Source organism: Lygodium microphyllum, chromosome 11, assembly GCF_053477565.2.
Source record: "Lygodium microphyllum isolate KBCC chromosome 11, Lygodium_microphyllum_v1.1.10, whole genome shotgun sequence".
NCBI lineage: Eukaryota > Viridiplantae > Streptophyta > Polypodiopsida > Schizaeales > Lygodiaceae > Lygodium > Lygodium microphyllum.
Window position 1 is genome coordinate 77861567 of NC_141145.1, and position 21455 is coordinate 77883021.

Here is a 21455-nt window from a genome sequence, read left to right on the forward strand (position 1 = left end):
TGTAATGAAGTCCATGGCAATGTGAGTCCATTTGCCTTCAGGAATGGGTAGCGGTTGCAGAAGGCTTGCGGGTAACCGGCTGTCCACTTTATTTTGTTGGCAGTGCAAACATTCACTGACAAACTTAACCACATCTCGCCACAAGCCATCCCACATAAAGCTCTCCTTGACCTTTTCATATGTTTTTGTGATACCCGTATGCCCTGACATAGGAGATGAGTGAGTTTCCTGTAATACTAACAACCTGTACTTGGAGTCTGACACAAGATAAATTCTGTCCCTGCACCATAACAGTCCGTTGCGGAGCTGAAATCGAACATGTCCTTGGCTGGACGGACTCTGTAACTCCACAAAGATAGGGGCTGCATCAGAATTTTGCATGTATTCCTCCTGAATCCCAAGTATCCACTCCTGATGAAGCGTGGAAATGGCAGACAATTTGCATGACCACATCCTGGACAAAGCATCAGCAACCACATTCTCTTTCCCTTTTCTATATTCAATGTCAAAGTCATAGGACTGAACTGCAGCCAGCCATCTCTTCTGCTTCATGGATAAATTAGGCTGCGTTAAAAAGTACTTGAGTGTCCTATGATCCGTTTTGACCTTAATCTTGCTACCGTACAGGTAGTGGTGCCATTTTGCAAAAGCATGCAAGATTGCCAGCATCTCTTGATCATAAACATGATAATTCATTTCCCTGGCATTAAACTTCTTGCTCTCAAAAGCAATCACACCATGCTCTTATCTTAAGACAGCCCCTAAACCTTTGCCACTGGCATCTGTCTCAATAATGAAAGACCGTGAGAAATCAGGGCACACCAATACAGGTGCATTACTAAGGGCATCCTTGAGGTTATCAAAACTGAGTTGTGCTGCTTCTGACCATTGGAAGGCATCCTTTTTCAGCAAATCAGTGAGAGGGGCAGCCCTTTTGGCAAAGTGCCTAATGAATCTCCTGTAAAAAGAAGCAAGACCCAAAAAACCCCTAAGCTGCGTGGTATTATGTGGTTGCGGCCACTCCTTAATGCATTTCACCTTAGCTGGGTCTACCCTGATTCCATGCCTGCTTACAACATGACCAAGATATTCAACCTCATCTGCCACAAATGTGCACTTGCTGGCCTTGGCATAAAGCTGATGCATCCTCAAGATTTCTAGCACTTGTCGGACATGGTCAATGTGTTCCTGTGCATCCTTACTATAAATGAGAATGTCATCGAAAAATACCAGCACACATTTGAAAAGAAGGTGGTGCAAGATCTTGTTCATGAGTGCCTGGAAGGTGGCTGGTGCATTAGTCAAACCAAAAGGCATCACCTTGAACTCATATAATCCTCTTTCTGCACAAAAGGCAGTCTTATGCTCGTCACCCTCTTTCATCCTGATCTGATGGTAACCTGACCTCAAATCAATCTTCGTGAAATACTGAGCACCCTTGAGTTCATCCAGCAGGTCATCAATCCTGGGAATAGGAAACCTGTTCTTAATGGTGGTCTTATTCAAATCTCTGTAATCAATGCACATACAAAAAGAGCCATCCTTCTTCTTCACCACGAGTACTGGAGATGCAAAAGGCGAGGTGCTATGATCAATGAAGTTTTTCTCAAGTAAATCTTGTACCTGTGTTGCCACTTCTTCCCGTTCAACCTTAGAAAGTCGATACGGGGCCTTGTTTATTGGTTTACTACCATGTTCCAGAACTATGGCATGATCAACATCTCTTTTGGGGGCAACTGAGATGGCATATCAGCAAACACATCCCCAAATTCTAAGAGCAATTTCTGCATTTCACAATTATCCACATGGGGAATACCACCCTCCTGAGGTACAGAGACATTCAATGCATAAATGGCACTTTCTTTCTTGAGCTCCCTAGCTAGCTGCCTTGCTGAAATGACCTGCAATTTCTGATTCACAATGCCCTGCGATGTAACAGTTCTACCCTTGTGGCAAAACTCAAGAGATAAGGCATTCAAATCTATACTGATTTTTCCCAATGATTGCAGCCAATCACAACCCAGGACAGCATCTATTGGCCCCATATCCAATGCCAGAAGATCACCTGCAAACTCATAATCATCAGAGAACTTGATCCTGGTATCCTGGCAACAATGTCTGCTGATCATATGCTGTCCATTCGCTATCTCCACTTTCAGACCATGGTCTATCTCTGTAGCAACCAATCCCACTCTTTGCAATGTTCTGCAATTAATGAAACTGTGAGTGCTACCACTGTCTACCAATACATGAACAGATCTGCCATTAATCATTCCTTTCAACCTGATTGTGTCAGCACTTTTGGCACCCATCAAGGCATGAAGTGAGATGGTATACAGTGTAGACTGGGCATCCCAATAAATCTGCTCATCATCCACAGGGACATTACCATTAACATCACCTCTGACATGAAAAGGCATTGTAGGTTGATGCTCCAACACAGAGAGTGTTGGCTTACGGCCTTTCCTGCCACATGTAGGCTGAATATCAATCTCATGCATCACACGAGTGGTTTGCTCAATAGCCCAACCCGGATCAAAGGGAAATGCAGTCCCCTTTGTGGCTTCTGTGTCAGGAGATTCATCTGCATCATGAGCTCTTGTCAATTCCTCATGAGAGACATCATGGGGTTCTGCTACATCAGTTACTTCATCATCATCTGATAATTCAATTATCATGCTGAGTCTGGCTGAGCTGACATTCTTCATTTTGCACACATCTCGGTGCTCAGGTGTCCATTTCTCTCCACACCTAAAGCATAAATTTGCATTTTTCCTACTGTCCATTATGGCCCTGGAATGTTGTTTAACTTCTGGGTTTGACACCTGACTTTGCATCCATGGGCATGTATGGCTTCGTATATGGCATTTTATTCCCAATAACCGTTGGATATCATGGAAAGGGGGCAGCTGCTGATTTCTTATCGATCCAATCAGCAAACTTTGTCTTCCTGTCAGCCTCATAAACAGTACCATAGGAGCTACCTGACAAATGCTTGTACTTGCCAGCATATTTTGGCTCAAACACCTCAGCAAACTGGGCTGCTCGCTCAATGGTTTGAGGATTATGAGCTCTCACATCATCAGCCAGAGAGGGATTTAAGCCTTGTATAAAACGCAGCAGCTTCCTCTTCTCGGAAATGTCCTGTACAAATAAGGAAAGCCTCCAAAAACGCTGCAAGTACTCCTGGACCGTACCTGTCTGAGATAGTGCATAAAAATCAGCCAGGTATTGTTCAAGGATTAGGGCCGAGACGAAAGTCGTGACCATAAGCTCCTTGAACTGTTTCCATGTGGTCGGTTTCTGAGGTGACTCTCGCATGTAACACCACCATGTATGTGCATAATCCTGTAAATGCATGCCAGCAAAAATGATCCTCTCCTCATCATTCTTAGGGTAGAAGCGGAAATAATCTTCCAGCTTCGTGAGCCACTCCTCCAACTCATTGGGAGTGTGAGTGTCACCTTTAAACTTGTGCACAGAGATTTTATCTTTCACATCTTTGGCTGCGTTATTCCTGGAGTGACTACCAGCATATCTAGCATCCTCACGCTTGAAGCTCACATACTGTGAAAAGGGCATCTCATCACGAACATCCTCAGGCAAAGCCCTGTATGAACGTAATAGGCATAGCAGGAACTGGCTGTGAGGGAGGTACACCCTCTGTAACTGGCATCTTCTCCTGCTGAGCAACATCATCGCCATGCTGAAACATCTCATCTTTTCGAGCAACACTGGAAAAGACGGTGGTAGGTAGTAACGGTGACGTAACAGAAAAAAAAGACGGACGGAACTGTAGCGAATGGACAGAATGGTGAGGGCAACGTGAGGCAGAGAAGTGACAGCTGAAGCGAGGGTGTTGGTTTCTCCAAACGAAATGTTGAGTTCGTGATTGGTGGAAGCAAACGGAATGGCTCACTGGTGGAATCGGTGAGTGAGGGAGTTTGGCCGCCCTGAGTGCCTTGATTCCAATCGACCTGCACTCTCTTTCACGTGCTGGATTCCACTTGGTTCACCTAGATAACAATAGTTCTGTCCATCGATGCAAAGCTGCTCTGTAGGTGCCAGAATTTTAGGCTCTGATACCAATGCAATGAAGGGGAACTGAGAGATGGAGGAAAGCCATGGAAGGCAAGGGAAGATAGAGAAGGAAGGGGAGATAGGAGTAGCGTGAATTTAGAGAGAGCACAGGTGAGGAAGGAAGCCAATTGAGTTGGAGATTAGATGTCAAATCAAATAGGTACCTTACAATCCTTTTGGGGTTGACTTATATAGTCCCCCACATTTCCCCTACTATTTTCCCATCTATTTTCCACATAAAATCCATGCTTTTCCCACCTTCATTACAGACAGCTACTTACAATGCGCCTTTCATGAGAAAGTGACTTGTGAAAAACCAACAGACTCTGTTGTTTCGTTAGTTAACTAGGAGCAAACTGTAAAGTTACAACAAAAATAACGGTTACTTCTTTTACAAATTCAGCACAACTGCTAGGCTGTTAGGCCAGATGCCTCAAAAATTTGTGGTTCCTTGTATACTAGACTTTGCAGCCTTTGTATTTTGTCCTTTCCAATTAAACAGAAAAAGTTATATTGTCCTATACACTTTAGAACTTTACATTTTGTTCATCCCAAGGAGATCGACATTTATCTTGTTGCTACACCCAGCTTGCCAATTGCTTTTGTTGCTAGCAACATAAGTTCCCTCTCTCCAAAACCTTTTCAACAATTAGCTCTTCACTTTTTTAGAAAATAGTGATTTCTCTTTTTGGACATTTTGCAGAACTGCTAGACCAGATGTCTCATGAAATTGTGGTATCTTCTCTTATACACCTTGCAGCCTTTGTATTTTGTTATTTTGATGAAGTAGACATTTATCTTGGGGCTATAGCTTGCCACTTTTTTTTTGTTGCACCTATGCCATATTTATTAGTAACATAGAATACATGATTCCTGGTTAGCAACACAGGTTCCATCTCCAACAACAATAAAGCATAAGGAAATCTAAGCTTCCTGTTGGAGCTTGCAATGCTCCAAAATCTTTTAGACAAACCTGTGGAAACTGGGAGATACGCAGTCGAACCACATCAGCTATTCTCTTAACTGCTCGGCTACCCATATCGGAAGAAAACTCCTGTACAAAACCAAAAGTGACCAACATCTTAATGCCACAATTTTCTAAAAACAGAATAACATCCAGAAAACCAACTGTTCTTCTAAAGGTGGCAGACTGTTTTACAAGAAAAAAGTCACAAATGTGTCTAGGAAAAACTGTGTGCATGCATGGAGGGAGTGCAGATATGTGCATGTTGGTGTGCATGCATATTACTTGATCTCGAAAATATGTAAACTTACTTGATCTCTGAAAACAGTAAGACCCTCTTTCAAACTCAGCTGGAACCAGTCTCTGCAAGTGACCCTACAATGACCATCCCATTGAACTAGTCAGCTTGCATTGTTATAGGACCCTCAACAATTTTTCAAAAAGGAAATTTTGATGAGGCCATTTTAACGAACAATTTGCATGAACAGAGTATACCTGTTGCCTGTCCAGTTATGGAAATACTGAGACCCCAAAGAGAGCATACAATCATCAATCAGTTTCACTCCCAATTAATATGCTACATAGAGAAAAAATGCACAGCCAGACCAAGAAACAGAATAATTATCCTACCTCATGGCCTATGACACCAAGAATTGCAGCATAGTCTGCATCAGTAGCAGTCTCTGGAGTTGCCAGTACCAGCCTTGAATTGAAAATCTGGAAAAAAGAAAGTAGGTGTTGGCAAAAAGCAGAAGTAACAATCCAGAAAATCTTAGATCGCTTACACAATGGTGACATTAATATATCTTACATTCAGACTTTTGTTCTCCATTGCACCCCTGTCATGTAAATAACAAAACATCAGACATTGCCAGATTGCAACATATCAGCCAAAACAAAAATTAATCATCGAATACATGGACAAAATGCTGCATAACCTTCCACTGTTCCATACAATCTTGCACATACATATCTTCATTAACCTTGCTGCATAACTTCCATTATATAAATATTGATAGCAGGCTGCCATAACCCTCCAGTAAACATGCAAACACACCCCTTCCCATCTTCCCTGTAACTATCATTCTAGCAAAGTTGCACTCTACAAATCTTCATTAACATTCTAATAATTGAAATCCAACAACTCTTCCAAGAAGGCAACATACATGTTAAAATCCGGCACTGCTACAACGTTGAAAAGATCAAGGTCATACTCAAGACCAAAAACCTGTAACATTTAAGGTAGCATGTCCATTAAATGAGAAAGAACAGCATGCATAAACATGATGAGGTTATGGTTTAAAGGAAAAGGATTAGAATATTTTAACTGCAGCTTTACCTCTTCATCCCATTTCATTGCAGCTTTCAAAGAATACATTGCATGGGCAGTTTTGGGAACATCCTGCTCTGGAGTCCAAATACGCAATGTAACATTGCGGCCTGAGCATGTAGTGAAAACATCATCTCGACTTACAAGCTGCCCAGCCACTAAAGCAAACAAGTAGCATGGTTTTTTGAATGGATCCTCCCAAACTGCAAAGTGTCTACCCTCCTGTTACAGGAAAAGCAACTGTCTCAACTAAACTAAAAGAGTAGAAAAGCAATTCATGGCAAGCTCACAAAAGTACACCAATTCCATCACTTACAGGAAGATCTCCTTGCTCAACTAGATTTCCATTGGATAAAAGAACCGGATATAACTCTTTCTGAGCCTCTATGCGGGTGGTAAATTTTGCCATAACATCAGGTCGATCCTAAAAAGCAACAAAGTTTGTTAAGACCACCAGTGGCTCTCTGTTGCTTAAATTCAACATTGCTCTTCTCTGCTGCCTCTCACAAGTGAAAAAGGATGACCATATACAGACATTATGAGATATAAACAGCAAGGCATACTTGTGTATTGAAGGATGACAATATGATAGAATTTAACAGGTCAGATTTGAATGACCTTTTTTTTCCTTGAAATAGCACAGTAGCCACACAAAAGGATTCAGCTTACAACATAATGCAAGGCTGAATTCACTACCTGGTAAAATGTGATCTTCCGGAAGCCTTCTGCTTCACACTGTGTACAAAAATTCCCAGATGATTTGTATAATCCCTGGTGAAGTTTTGGGCAGGTATGCATCGAATTAGAAACAGGAACAAAACATGCATTGCAGAAAACTTCAAACAGCCCAACCCCTCATCCCCTTTCTTTAAAAGAAACAAACCTCCAGACTAGTATTATTTTGTGGCTCAATCTCGGTGACAATCTCCAACTTGAATGTTTTTGAGGGAGGCTTAAGCAACACTAAATGTCGATGTGTCAATGTGTATCCTTCTGCCTGTATATCAAATTTCAATAAAAAATACAAAAACACCCACTTTCCTCAGAGGCACTCATCTACTGCATCAGTACACACAATGACAAGATAACACAAGAACACAGTACCTTGACATCTTCACCATCAACTTTTAAGGAAGCAAGCTTCACATCAACTCCATCGAGTACCAATGAAGGGTGGACACCTGAATGTAAGTACGTGGAAAAAACTTAGCTTTCTACAAAGTAAAGATACATCAATGATCAATCTCACCAAAGCACACACAGTAAATAGTACACAAACTGTTACAAATGAGAACTTTGCACCAGTTGTCTGGAAAGTAATAATGCAATACTGCAAAAGGAAACGACACAACCTAAAAAAAATGGAGCACAAATATTGAATCAAACTTTGAAGAAACAACATTTTCAGTGACAGCAATACAGAAATGTATTAGTACGTGCATACACACCTACCTACCTATGAATATGTAAATACATACATACATGTTCACTAAGTAGAAATTGCACAAGTCTCAATTTTCATTTTCATTTACCTTCAACACGATGATGAACCTGAATTGTAGAATGAACAGTTGTTAGATCTTCACCCAGCACAAAATTCAAGTTGATCTGTGCACAAGCAGTTCAAAACAAATATTAACATACGTGAGGGATTTACTAAAACAGGGTCTTTCTTTAAACACTCGTCACAGCAATCCAAAATCCAACCATTAGAGGTCAAAAACCAGATTCACAATAACATTTGTATTAATAAATGATAAGATAGACTGATCCAGCCTTATTCCCATAAAATCATTCTCTTAAGTGTATACAATTTTCGCAAGGAAAGGAATTCAATAGAAAAGAAACGAACATTCAAAAAGGTCTGCCAAAAAAAGCTGCTGATTAAAGCTGATTAAAGGCATAATCCAAGTTCATCCTATGGGTGAGTTCAAAACATTTGTTTTGTTTATTCAAATTTCAATTTGGGCAAAGCAAGAGAGGAGTGAGAAATGAAAGCATCAGCAGTCAAATATATAAGATTTTCCTGATTTTAAGCCAACCAAGCGAAAAAAGGTTTTCAATATTTTAGGGTAAAAAGCTACAATGTAGTCAGGTATGATTCATATGATATGTTCAGCACGTGAATATACATAATATGGAATGTACACAAAAATTTTGCAAATAAAATATGTTGTTATGTACATCCTTAAGTTTACATATAAAATTAACTGTACTAATAACGTACATTACACACACATAAATATATGATAGTTAAAGAAAGGAAGTTCAAATATCATGAACTAGAAAATAGTTACAAGACACAATATAAGCATCCAAGTCCAAGGGTCGTATCATGAACAAGAATACAGTTACAAGGCTATAAGAATCCAATTCTAAGTCATGTTTTATTTCAAAAAGTGTCATATGAAAAGGCAATTTTCAACTTTTAGGTCAAGGTTGAACCTTCTCTTGAGCCTCAGCCATGCTTGAAGATACATTGCCACTTTAATTGGACCTGGGAGAGTACTTCCTTATCTCACTAGCTATTTCTTGAGGGATTTCAAGACATGGGCCAATTTGTCCACCCATCTTGGACAAGTGAATAAGAAGCCTAGTTGCACTTCTTGTGCAAGACTTTCCACAAAACTTGCAATTCCATCAATAGCAATTGGACTTGCTCAAGGCATTCTCAAGGTTTGTACAGTAGAATCCAAAAAGCTTCATGAAGAGGTCTAGGCATTGTGGTAAAGAGACATTGAATGAGTAAAGGTAGGGCTATAGGTAGAGATAGAGGTAGAAAGGAAAGAGAGAGAAGAGATGGAAGTATAGGCTTGACATGGATGAAGGGAAGGAGAAAGGAGGAGAGGAAGAGAAAGAGGGAGAGGTAAAGTAGAGGTAGAGAGAAAGAGATAGATGTAGATGTAAGTGAAAGTGGAATAGGGGACCCTCCATCATCAAGCGCCTGCTGTCCAACCATTCCACACTCTTCGTGACTGTTTCCAGCCCTCTCTTTGCTGCTGTCAGTCAGACGACTGTTGCTGATCACTCCACTCCTGTCGTACAGCCTGCCAAATCAGCCCTACTGCTGCATATACAGGTTCCAGCTTCCGCCCAGCCATCGACGTCACTCTCCCAACTATCACTATCATCTCAGCTGCCTGCATTTGCTGTCTTCTCTCTATTGACAGCTTCGTTTTCAGCATACTCTCTCTTCTGCCTGTTTGGCATCAGATCCGACTGTCTCAGTTGCATTTGCTGGTTTCTAACACCTTTAGAGGCTACCATCTGCGTTTCAGGATCCATTCAAGAGTAAAACAAACACTCCAGCTCAATATCTGTACCTCAATCCATGAGACATGAGAGTTTGAGGTTCAGCATTCATTTCCTGCATGGTTTGTTTGCTGCATGAGCATTGTGTATTCAGCAGTCATTCACTTCTTTCTTTCACTCTGTTCGTTGTCTCTAAGTTACCCTAACCCTAATAGTGTTCTGTGTGTTCAGTTTGTGCTTTATCATACGATTTTCTCTATTTTCTGTGTTCAGAGCATTTCTTCATACCTAGCTAACCCCCCCCCTTCTCTCTCTCTCTCTCTCATATATTCACTTCTTTCAATCTGTTCATACGCTCTGCATTCCCTGCACTTTGGCATGGTATCAACGCAATGTAAAAGGACTAATTGACCATGGGCAGATGTGAGAATAGGTTTTAGCGTGACACCAAAGTTGTGTTTTCAGTATTTGAGCACGAGCAAGAGGGTTGCGCATCGACACAAGGCTGAAGCAAGCGGAAACATGAGGGAAAGGAAGGGAGTTTGCTGTTTTTGTGCACATTTTGCTGTCAAGGAGAAGAAAAGGCTGCATTTTTAGACCTTATACAACAAGTTTTGATTCTTAATCGCCTCTCGCAATTCAAGTGTGAAGGAGGACAAGAGGAAGCCCTAGCAAGCAGCCTTTTCACAGTCAGAGAGGACTCCCTTTGTTTTGTGCAGGTTATTCAAGAGCCATGTCATCAAACATCAATGTGGAGTTTCAAGTGATTATGGACCGAAAGGTCCCCGTGTTAATAGCTTTTCCACAAGATCAAATGCTAGATGGGGAGAACTAGTGCGTTCAGCGGGTGATGATGCTTGCCATCTTGGAGTCTTATGATTTGGCAGAGCTCATAATGGAGGCAATTGAGTGTCCATCAGTCCAAGAACTTTTCAAGCTTTCTTCTTCAAAGAAACTAGAGTTGGTGAAGATCCATGCACACTTATTTCTTTTATGTGCTCCAGCCTTGATAACCCATATTGAGCATTTTATTAAAGCTCAAGAGATATGGCTCGAACTAGATCAGCTCTACAACAGGATGACTAGCATAAAGAGGGTCTCTTTGGAGGTGCAAATGCCGACTTTGAATCCACGCAAGTCCACTTCCATGCAAGAGAATGTGAACAAGCCTAATAGCTATGGATTGGGTTCAAAATGCTAGCAAACTTATCACCTCCAAGGATATAGTGATTACTTTGTTATCGCAACTGCCCCCTCAATTCAATGCATTATGCACTCTACTCCGCTTTGATTGCTTTAGGGCGACTGAGACCCTTAAATGGGAGGAGTTGGTTCCAATGGTCTTGGACTGAGAGAAACAATTGAAGGATATAAATTTGAAGCTCTTACACATCATGCTTCCCAAAAGAAAGGGAAGCAAAAGCAAATGAAAGAAGACAAGAACATGAAGGATAAGGAGTACTTGCCACATTAGTGGTAAGACAAGCCACTGTAAAAAAGATTAATTTCCAAAAATTTGATGCTCTTACCCATTATGCTTCCCAAAAGAAGGGGAAGCAAAAGTAAATGAAGGAAGACAAGAACACGAAGGGTAAGGAGTACTTGCCACATTTGTGGTAAGACAAGCCACTGTAAAAAGGATTAGTCAAAGTGCAACACATGCAAAAGAGTATGGACAAGACTGAAAGACAATGAACACGAGAGAAAGGGGGAGAGAAAAGAGACAAAAGAATGCAAAGATCTGCAATCAACAAATGCTGAAACGAAGAGGGCAGATGTACAAGGGCTGTCGGTGTATCCCCTCGAGCTGGATCTGTCTCACTAGAACCTGAAAACAAAAGCGAGGAAGGCAGGCTGATGTGGTGCTATAAATAGCACAAAAGAAGGCATAAAATATGGCAGGTTGGCCAGACAAATCTAGCCGACTGCTGCCAGATCTGGCCAACCTGCTAAATCTGGCTAAAACCACCACTAAACTAGCCATTGTCAATGCTGCAAAAAATGTGATCTGCCCAGCCTGCCCGCATGGCACTGAACTGCCTGCCAAACCTGCCTAGACATTGGCAACTGCTGAAAAGAATGCCCAAATAACCGACAAGAAATGCATAAGTCCCTCCAACAAAACTAACTGCACCAACTGTATCCTGGTTAGTCCAAGAGATGACTAATCGCTAACACCCCCTCTCATATCCTAGATGCCGCATAAGGGTCAGGGATCTAGAGTGTTGTCGAAGAACAACCTAAGGAAGCACCTTCGAAAACAAAACTGCTAGATTTTCTTTTGAATGAAATGTTACTGAATCTCAACATGCTTTGACCTAGCATGAAACACTACGTTCCGTGCCAAAGCAATGCAACCCTCATTGTTGCAATGAAGGGTCGTAGGACCTGTCTAAGGGCAACCAAGTTCTCCTAGTAACCTCCGAAGCCACACTGACTCACACGTGGTAGAAGATGCTGCTCTATACTCCCGCCTCTATGGAAGAAAGGGCAACAGTGGCTACTTCTTGCCACTCCACGAGATAACACTTGCATCCAAAGTGTCAGAGTGCAGCGGTGCGGAAGCGTAGGACTGAGAGAGAGAGAACGCAGAGAGAGAAGAGAGATAAAGAGACAGTGGAAGATGAAGATCTGTTGTATAAAGAGTGCTGAATACAAAGATATGCAGATATATACACGGGCACAGTGCGCTGGACTGCGTGTCTCCACCTCGACGATGCAACCTGCTGTTCACCTCGAAGTCCGCTGCAGTCTGCACTGTCTCCTGTCTGAAATCTGCGAACAGAGACGGAATCTGCGCGTGTCACCGGTCTGTAATCTGCGAGTAGAGAAGTGTAGGAGACTGCTGAAGATGTCGGGTATTTATAGCCGAAAACTGGACAAAACAGGGCGCCAGAAAATAGCCTGTCGGCTGCAGCTGACTGACTACACTGGTCGGACTGCCACGTGGCAGTCCCACTGTGCAATCCGACTGCACACTGCCACCAAACCTGCCCTGCTGCCCCTGATCAGGCTATGATCTCTAACACCCCCTCTCAGAGCCTGGGCAGGGGAGAAGCCTGAGGGATCTGGAATGTCTCCGAAGTAGAGCCTGGGGAAGTGCCTTCCTAAACAAATCCGCAAGATTGTCCTCCGTCTTGCAGTACTCCACAATGATGGTCTCATCCAGAAGCTTCTCTCGTATGAAGTGGTACTGGATCTCGATGTGCTTCGTCCGGGCATGAAAAACAGGGTTCCTTGCCAAGGCAATGCAACTCTCATTGTCACATCGCAGCAAAGTAGGACGAGTCTAGGGGCACCCAATCTCCTCCAATAATCTCCGAAGCCACACAGCCTCACATGTGGTGGAAGACGCAGCCCGATACTCCGCCTCAGTAGACGAAAGGGCTCCCGTGGGCTGCTTCTTGCTACTCCAGGAAATAACACCTGCACCCAAGGTAAAACAGTAACCTGTAGTAGACCGCCTGTGGTCCACATCACCGGCCCAATCCGAGTCGCTCCAACCTGCAAGTACAAGATCTGAACCATCTGTGCCTGCGGGGTAATGAATCCCTAAATCAGACGTCCCCCTCAAATACCGAAGTATCCTCTGAGCAGCCTGCCAATGCACCGTCTTAGGTTCACTCATGAACCCTGCCAAGAGCCCAACAGCAAAACATAGATCAACCCTAGTGTTGAGAAGCCAAATCAAGGACCCAATCAACTGATGATAGCGGGACGCAACCGCCAAAGGAGAAGCTGAATGGGAAGTGGCCTTCCAGTTCGGATCCACAGGAGTAGATAGGGCCCGACAATCCTCCATCTCAAAGGACACCAAGAGCTCCTGTACATATCTCTGTTGAGAGAGAAAGATCCCCCTCTGAGACTGATAAATCTCATGGCCCAAAAAGAAATGGAGTAGACCCAAGTCTGTCATCTCGAACGTCCGATGTAAAGCTGACTTCGTCTCTTGGACCTGCTGTGCATCATCACCTGTGACAATCAAATCATCAACATATAAGACAAAAAGCACACAACCATCCTCGGAAGTGTGAACATACAGCTGCGGATCAGCCTTGGACCGCCGATATCCCAACTGAGATTGGAGGAACGAATCAATCTTCTCGTTCCATGCACGCGGAGCCTGCTTGAGGCCATACAAGGCCGCCTTCAACCTCTAGACTTTCCCATCTGAAGATCCAAAGCCAGAAGGCTGCTCAACATAGATCTCCTCCTTCAAATCACCATTCAGGAAGGTCGACTTCACATCCAACTGGTAAACAGGCCATCTCGTATGGCCAGCCAAAGCAAGAACAGCTCTAATGGTCGCCATACGAGCTGTGGGGGCAAAAGTATCATGACAGTCAATCCCTGGGCGCTGAGCAAAACCTTTAGCAACAAGGCGAGCCTTGTGCTTATCCAAAGAACCATCGCTAAGGTATTTGGTCTTGAAGAACCACTTGACTCCAATCACCTTCTTCTTCGGGGGGCGGGGCACGAGTGACCAAGTGCCATTCCTCTCAATAGCCTCCAACTCGGCTTCCATAGCTTTTTTCCATGGTGCGGACTGTAAAGCCTCCTTCACGGAGGTGGGCTCTCGATCCTGCATAACACGGGTCATCAAACAATAGTTGGAGCAAACAAGCTCCGTAGAATGTGCCTGGTGCCGCCATGACCGCCGCGGACCATCCTGCGGTCCCCACTCCTCAGGAACCCCCTCGATCCCTGAATCACGAAGTGTGTCACGAGCCCAGCGAGAAGGAGGCCGAACCTCCCCTCGTCTTTCTCCATCAGCAGAAGACTCTGAAATATCCACCGGTGGTAACTCCTCTGAGGTGACCGGTGGTGCAGTAGACTCTATGTCAGAAACAGAATCATAATCAAAAGGCACGGGCTCCAGTGGAACTGTAGAAGGAGCCCAACTCTCCCCTAGATCTCCAAGAACGGGATGCTCCTCACCCGTTGATGTAGTCGGAACCTCCACAAACCGCACATCACGACTAGTGTACACATCCCGCTTGACGGGATCATACAGTCGATAGCCTTGGGACTGGGAGCTGTAGCCAACAAATACCTGTTTGCGGGAAGCTGCTTCAAATTTATCACGATGAGCCTTGGGAATGTGAACATAGGCATCACACCCAAAGACCCGGAAGTAAGAAACATCTAGCTTCCTCCCAAAATAAGCCTCAAACGGGGTCATCCCTTCCACGGCCGAAGTAGGGGATCGATTAAGGATGTGGACTGCAGTAGCCACAGCCTCGGCCCACAAAACCTGAGGGGTCTGTCGATGCTCCATCATGGTGCGCGCCATCTCGATCACACTGCGGTTCTTCCGTTCAAGAATGCCATTTTCTTGAGGAGTGTTGGTATTGGCAAACTCCTGGTGAATTCCTCTATCTGCACAAAACCAAGCAAACTCATTAGAAACAAATTCACCTCCCTTGTCGGATCGCAAGGTCTTCAACTTCCGGCCCGATCGGTTCTCCTCAAAGAGAAGCCAATCCTTGAAGTGTGAGAAAGCTTCTGACTTTAATGCCAAAAAATAGGCCCATGTCATCCTGTTGTAGTCATCACGATCAGAATGAAGTACGAGCTCCCACGCAAGGACTCATTCCTCATAGAGCCACATAGATCCGTAGATACTAGCTCCATCGGTGAAGTAGACCGCCGTGAAGCTGTGTGGGGAATGGCATCCCTATGCTACTGCCCCCGAATGCAGGAGACACACGGCTGCTGGCTCACCACTATATCCGGCAACCCTCGAACAAGCTGTCCACGTGACGCCCTCCGAAGATAGTCATAGTTCAGGTGACCAAACCGAGCATGCCATAACTCTGACTGTGACTGAGAGGTAAGAAGAAGAGTAGAGAGGGCGGTGGAAGACTTCAGTTTGTAAATGCCGTTCTCCTCATATCCGGATGAGAGAACCTTCCTCGATCCACGATCAAGGACTCGCACTGTAGTACTGTCAAACTCCACCAAAAGACCAAGGGAGCAAATCTTATGAACTGAAAGAAGATGGTACCCTAATCCTGGTACATGCAAAACCTCTGAGGTATGGGTACCACCTCGTCCATCGGGAATAAGCTGCATCTTACCCCGACCTGCAATAGATACTGAAGAGCTGTCTCCAATGAGAATCTGCCCACGCGAGGGTCGCAACTAGGCAACACCATCTGATGAAGGAGTCATGTGCCGTGAAGCACCACTATAAACGATCCACTCTCGAGCCTAGGGAGCCGTCATCCCAGCATCAGAAGCATTCGGTGAAGCGTCCTCAATGACAGCTAGATGAAGAAATGCAGTTGATGAGGGTGCAGCCACCGCTCCAGAATCCTTGGTGTCCTTCTTCTTCGTGTCCTTCGTGTCTTTATCAGGGCAATCCTTCTTCCAATGGCCAGTCTTTCCACAAATATGGCATGTGGAGTCTTTGTCCTTGTCCTTCTCCTTGTCCTTCTTGGACTTGTTATCCCACTTCTTCTTCTTTTGGTCCTTCCCCTTCTTCTGAGAGGCTTGACCGGTCAGCGCCTCCGACTTGAAAGCATTCTGTCCCTTTAACTGTTCCTCTTGGTCCAAGACCATAGGAACCAACTCTTCCCACCGAAGAGTAGACTCTCGCCTCGAAGCAATAAGGGCAGAGTAAAATGTACCGAATCGTGGCGGCAACTGGGACAATAGTGTGATCGCCATGTCTTTGGAGAAAATCGGCTTCCCCGCATTCTAAACCTGCATCTGAAGCTGCCTTAGCTTGTTAATGTGCTCCGGTAGCGAAGAAGACTTATTTACGGACAAGGTCCGCATTTGTACCTCCAAAGAAACCCGCTTCATGAGGGTCATCCGATTGTACATCTGATCAAGCTCCAGCCATATCTCCCGAGCCACCGTCAAGTACTCGATGTGAGCGATCACAGCTGTAGTACATGATAGAAAAAGAAAGGAACGAATCCTGGCATTCAGTTTGTCCCAATGAGACTGAGCCTTGGCCAACTCCGCACGAGCATCGGAAGAGAGTTTGGACTCATCTCTTACCGAAGGCCGGTCAATCTCCTCCTGTACCAACTCCGCCAAATCATAGGACTCAAGGATGGCCAACATCATGACACGCCAAATGCGGTAGTTGTCGCCGTCGAGCTTCTGATCTGCAGGAAGAGCTGGTAAGACAGGCACCTTCCGGTCCATAATCGCCTGGAACTCCAAGTCAATCTCTGTAGACATCTTCACCTGCAATGCCTTCACAAACGCAAAAGCAGTCCCCTCTGACTGGGAAAACTCAGCCTGCTAAGGCTCTTCCGCGTCCTGAACCTTCTTCGCCCGCCGGAGGCGATAAAAAAGCAAAACCTGCACTTGTAGGCTCAAAACTCAAACTTCCTCCGCGTCAAACAGCAGTAAACAGCAGCAAATCCACCACCTGTACTCCTTTCCTGTGCGCCCACACTCGTTTCAGTCTTGTTCCAAGGCACAGCCCTCCTGTCTGCCCTTAAACGCAAAAAACGCAAATTTGTGTCGCGATGGAAACTCCTCTTCAGGTTGATTCTGCGCTCAGTCAGCCCTCAAACACTGCTCTGATACCATGTCAGAGTGCAGCGGTGCGGAAGCGTAGGACTAAGAGAGAGAGAACGTAGAGAGAGAAGAGAGATAAAGAGACAGTGGAAGATGAAGATCTGCTGTATAAAGAGTGCTGAATACAAAGATATGCAGATATATAGATATATACACGGGCGCAGTGCGCTGGACTGCGTGTCTCCACCTCGACGATGCAACCTGCTGTTCACCTCGAAGTCCGCTGCAGTCTGCACTGTCTCCTGTCTGAAATCTGCGAACAGAGACGGAATCTGCGCATGTCACCGGTCTGTAATCTGCGAGCAGAGAAGTGTAGGAGACTGCTGAAGATGTCGGGTATTTATAGCTGAAAACTGGACAAAACAGGGCGCCAGAAAATAGCCTGTCGGCTGCATTAAATGCAGCCGACTGACTGCACTGGTCGGACTACCACGTGGCAGTTCGACTGTGCAGTCCGACTGCACACCTGTCCGACTGCACACTGCCACCAAACCTGCCCTGCTGCCCCTGATCAGGCTATGATCTCTAACACAAAGTACAAGCAATATCCTATCATTAACCTCCATTGGTCGAAATCTCCAACCCAATTTGAATTTGTCCAACTTGTGAGAACCACAAGAAAATCTCCAGTACCTCCTAGATAATGAAATACCAAGATTGGGGGTCCCCCTCAAGAACCACAAAATCCTCATCACAGCCTTCCAATGTACCCTCTTCAGTTCACTATGAACCCGGCCAACAAACCTACAAGAAAGCACAAATCAGCCCAAATGTAAAGAAGCTAAACCAAGGACCCAATCAATTGCCTCGAGCGAAAAGCATCCACCATCGGTGAATCTGCATGGGCCATAGTGTTCCGATTTGGATCCATAGGAGAAGAAATGGCCTTGCATCCCTTCATCTCAAATGTGGCCAAAAGCTCTTGCACAAATCGTTGTTGGGAGATGAAAATCCCCCTCAGAGTCTGGTAAATCTCATGGCCTAAAAAGAAATGGAGAAGGCCCATATCTATCATCTTAAACATCTCATAAAGTGTCTCCTTCGTCACCTTGATCTTCTTAGCACGGTCACTTGTCAAGATAAGATCATCCACATAAAGCATGAACAATGTATGCCCTCTAACTGAGGTATGGACATACAACTGGGGATCGAAAGAGGCACAGCAACATCCCAACTTTCCTTTGAGGAGTTTATCTTCATGTTCCAAGTGCCTGTTTGAGGTCGTAAAGGGCCTTTCTCAACTTGTACACCTATCCATCTAATGAGGAAAAGCCAAAAGGCTGCTCAACATAGATCTCCTCCTTCAAATCACCATTGAGAAAGGCAAACTTCACATCAAGCTAATAAACCAACCATCTCCTATGGCTGGCTAAGGCAACACCAGCTCTATTGGTAGCCATCCAAGCTGTAGGTACAAAGTTATCATGGAAATCCACCCCTTGCAAAGCTCTACTGGTAGCCATCCAAGTTGTAGATGCAAAGGTATCACCGTCCTACAAACAGGCCTAGTGACAAGATTCCAAGTATCATTTTGCTCAATAGCATCCAACTCCTACTCCATAGCTTTCTTAATGTTGTGACTGCAAAGCCTCCTTTACGGAGATGGGGTTCCCATCCTGCATGGCACGGATCATCAAACAATACCTTGCCTTTGGCTGCCTTGGATACATCTATCTTATCCTCTTTCCTCTTTTTGTCTCCTGCATTCTTCTTTCTCTCTTGTTCCTTCTTGTAGTACCTGCACTCAGGCTTCTTGTGGCCCTTCCGACCACAGTGATAGCAAGTAATGTTACTCTTTTCCTCTCCTTTGCTCTTGCTTCCATTTCTCTGTCCAGCATTTGCAATTTTCTTTTCAGCCTTGCCTCTTACATTATAAGCTGAGTTGTTGCCTTCTCCACTAGACATACGTCTAATTTCTTCATTCAAGATTGAAACCCTCACACCATGATATGAGGGATTGGGGTTATTGCTAAGAGAAACCACCAAGGTCTCCTAAGAATCAAGGAGTGTCATGATCAAAAAGATTGCCCTCAACTTATCATCAAAATCCAAATTTGCATCCTTGAGCTGATTTAAAATGCCAGTAAATGCACTCAAGTGCTCAGCTACAAGCTTGGACTCATCTAGTCGCATATTCACCAACTTGCATATTAAATGCACCTAATTAACAGGTGTAGTGATCTCATACGTAGTTTTCAACTTCTCCCATATTGCATAACCTATATCTAAACCTTTAATGTTTGTCAAAATGTCATTAGTGACACCCATCTTTATGTAAGCCACAGCCTTTTTGTTAACTCTGGCCCAATCAGCATCAAACATTTGTGTGACTTTATCTTCCTGCAAAGCATCCTCACAATCCTTTAAGAACAATATGCCCTGCATATGGTATTTCCAAAGGTCAAAGCCATGACCATCAAACTGTTTGATTTCCATCAAACTCTTAATGCATGAACTGGAAGAAGTTGCAGCCATTTTTATCACGAACACAAGAGTAAATGCACTGAACTGCAGAAGCACGAGCTGAACCAGCAAATACACTGCTGTTCTTCCCCAAACAGTAATAAATCTCTACTGTTTATACATAAACCAGCCACCACACGGGCAAATACTACAGAAATTTACCAAATTCTGCATAAAAAGCCCCACTTTTTCGGGGTACAATGTCAAGAAATTTTACTTGAAAGAGCGAAATTCCAACAAATTTAGCAAAATCCCCAAAATTTGATTGAGGTCAACACGCACAATGTCTGCAATTTCTGACATGTGGTCTCGGGAAGCGCGCACATGTGCTCTCATACTAGTTGTTGGAGCTCAACTAGAGTGAGCAGCAGCTCGAGGAGTGAGCAGGCAAGTAAGAGTGACTGAGAGAGAGTGTGTATGAAAGTACGATTCGATTTGGATGTACCAACAACGCGTTGGTACACAAAGAGTAAAATGTATTTATACTTAGGGCGCATAAGGGTGCATTCACATGTACAACTAAATAATGCATGTGTACTATAGACGGAGGTGAAAAAGGGCCTTTATCCCAACAATCCTTTGATACTACTTTATATCAGCAAGCTATTGGATGCTTGATTTATCTGTCACATGAGGCTCGACCTTCAATTTACTATATCTCAGTTGAGTAGATATATGCACAACCCTTCAGTACTTCATTGGCAAGCAGTGAAGCGTGTCTTTTGATATCTGAAAGGCACCCAAGATCTTGGCCTTTTCTACAAGGCTGATTCTTCATGCTCTTTGCATGGATATTCTAATAGTGATTGGGCTAGATGTTCATATTCTTATATCTGTCATAGTGACAATTGCTTCTTCTTGGGTACATCTCTTGTTTCCTAGTTCAACAAGAAACAAACTACAATTGCTACTTCCATTTGTGAAGCTCAATACAGAGCAACGTTCACTGCCACAATGGAGTATGTTTGGCTCCACAAGTTACTTGCAAATTTTCGTAGGCACTAACAGCTCCAACACTTATCTACACTAACAACCATAGTGCTTTGACCATTGCACACAACCCAATGTTCCATGCCCACACAAAGCATATAGAAGTTCATTATCATTATGTTCGTGAGCAGATGTCAACTAGAGAAATAAAGTTGTCTTATGTACCTACTAAAGGCAACTTGGTAGATCTTTTCACAAAGCCTTTTCCTTGACCAAAGTTCCACGCTTTTCGGCAAGCCTTGAACTTGATTCCATTTGTTTCATGATCTGTCATACTCTCTATTGTCATAGGTTGCTATATCCACTTGGATGAACTTGTGCAACCATGACCTTATGTTTTTCTAATTTTCTAGGATTCTATCATTTTTCCTAGATCAATCCACCCATTTCCTGGAGGAGGGTTTGTAGGCCATCTCATGGGCTACACATTGATGCCCTTTGATCCATGATCTAGGCACTCTAGCCATTTAAACTTTCATTGGATGCAGTTGTTTCCCCTAGTGTCCTAGCACTAAGTGACACTAGGGTTAGGGTTTATTTTAGGTTTTCCTATGACGGTTAAGCCGTTAGGGTTTCATATTTTATCATTTATAAAGACACTTTGTGCCTCATTTTACACAAGTGTGGCATTAGTCAATGTGATCGCCTAGAGGATTGTACTCTCTCTCATTAATTCATTACTTCTCATTCGTGATTGAGTATTGTTGTGCATTAATTAATTCCTTCATTCTCATTCATTTTCCCATTAAATTAAGCGCACAATTGCTCCACACCTGGGCCGACAAAGAGAGAGAGAGAGAGAGAGAGAGAGAGAGAGAGAGAAGAACACGAATC

At 43.9% G+C, this 21455-nt stretch overlaps 1 protein-coding gene and 1 pseudogene across 1 annotated transcript in view; both read right to left on the reverse strand.

The window, feature by feature from the left end:
• Nucleotides 1-21455, reverse strand: part of LOC148028992 (Peptidase M1 family protein) — a 42391-nt gene that overhangs the window by 13906 nt on the left and 7030 nt on the right. Inside the window, exons 5-16 of the mRNA XM_087687783.1 lie at nucleotides 7907-7982; nucleotides 7479-7555; nucleotides 7258-7371; nucleotides 7071-7145; nucleotides 6691-6798; nucleotides 6384-6596; nucleotides 6211-6272; nucleotides 5856-5883; nucleotides 5675-5761; nucleotides 5540-5565; nucleotides 5356-5419; nucleotides 5054-5134 (exon numbers count right to left, since the gene is read on the reverse strand). Of these exons, the coding sequence (XP_087543909.1) occupies nucleotides 5054-5134; nucleotides 5356-5419; nucleotides 5540-5565; nucleotides 5675-5761; nucleotides 5856-5883; nucleotides 6211-6272; nucleotides 6384-6596; nucleotides 6691-6798; nucleotides 7071-7145; nucleotides 7258-7371; nucleotides 7479-7555; nucleotides 7907-7982 (1011 nt within the window). The remainder of the gene's footprint in view (nucleotides 1-5053; nucleotides 5135-5355; nucleotides 5420-5539; nucleotides 5566-5674; nucleotides 5762-5855; nucleotides 5884-6210; nucleotides 6273-6383; nucleotides 6597-6690; nucleotides 6799-7070; nucleotides 7146-7257; nucleotides 7372-7478; nucleotides 7556-7906; nucleotides 7983-21455) is intronic.
• On the reverse strand, nucleotides 733-5042 carry LOC148028993 (uncharacterized; annotated as a pseudogene).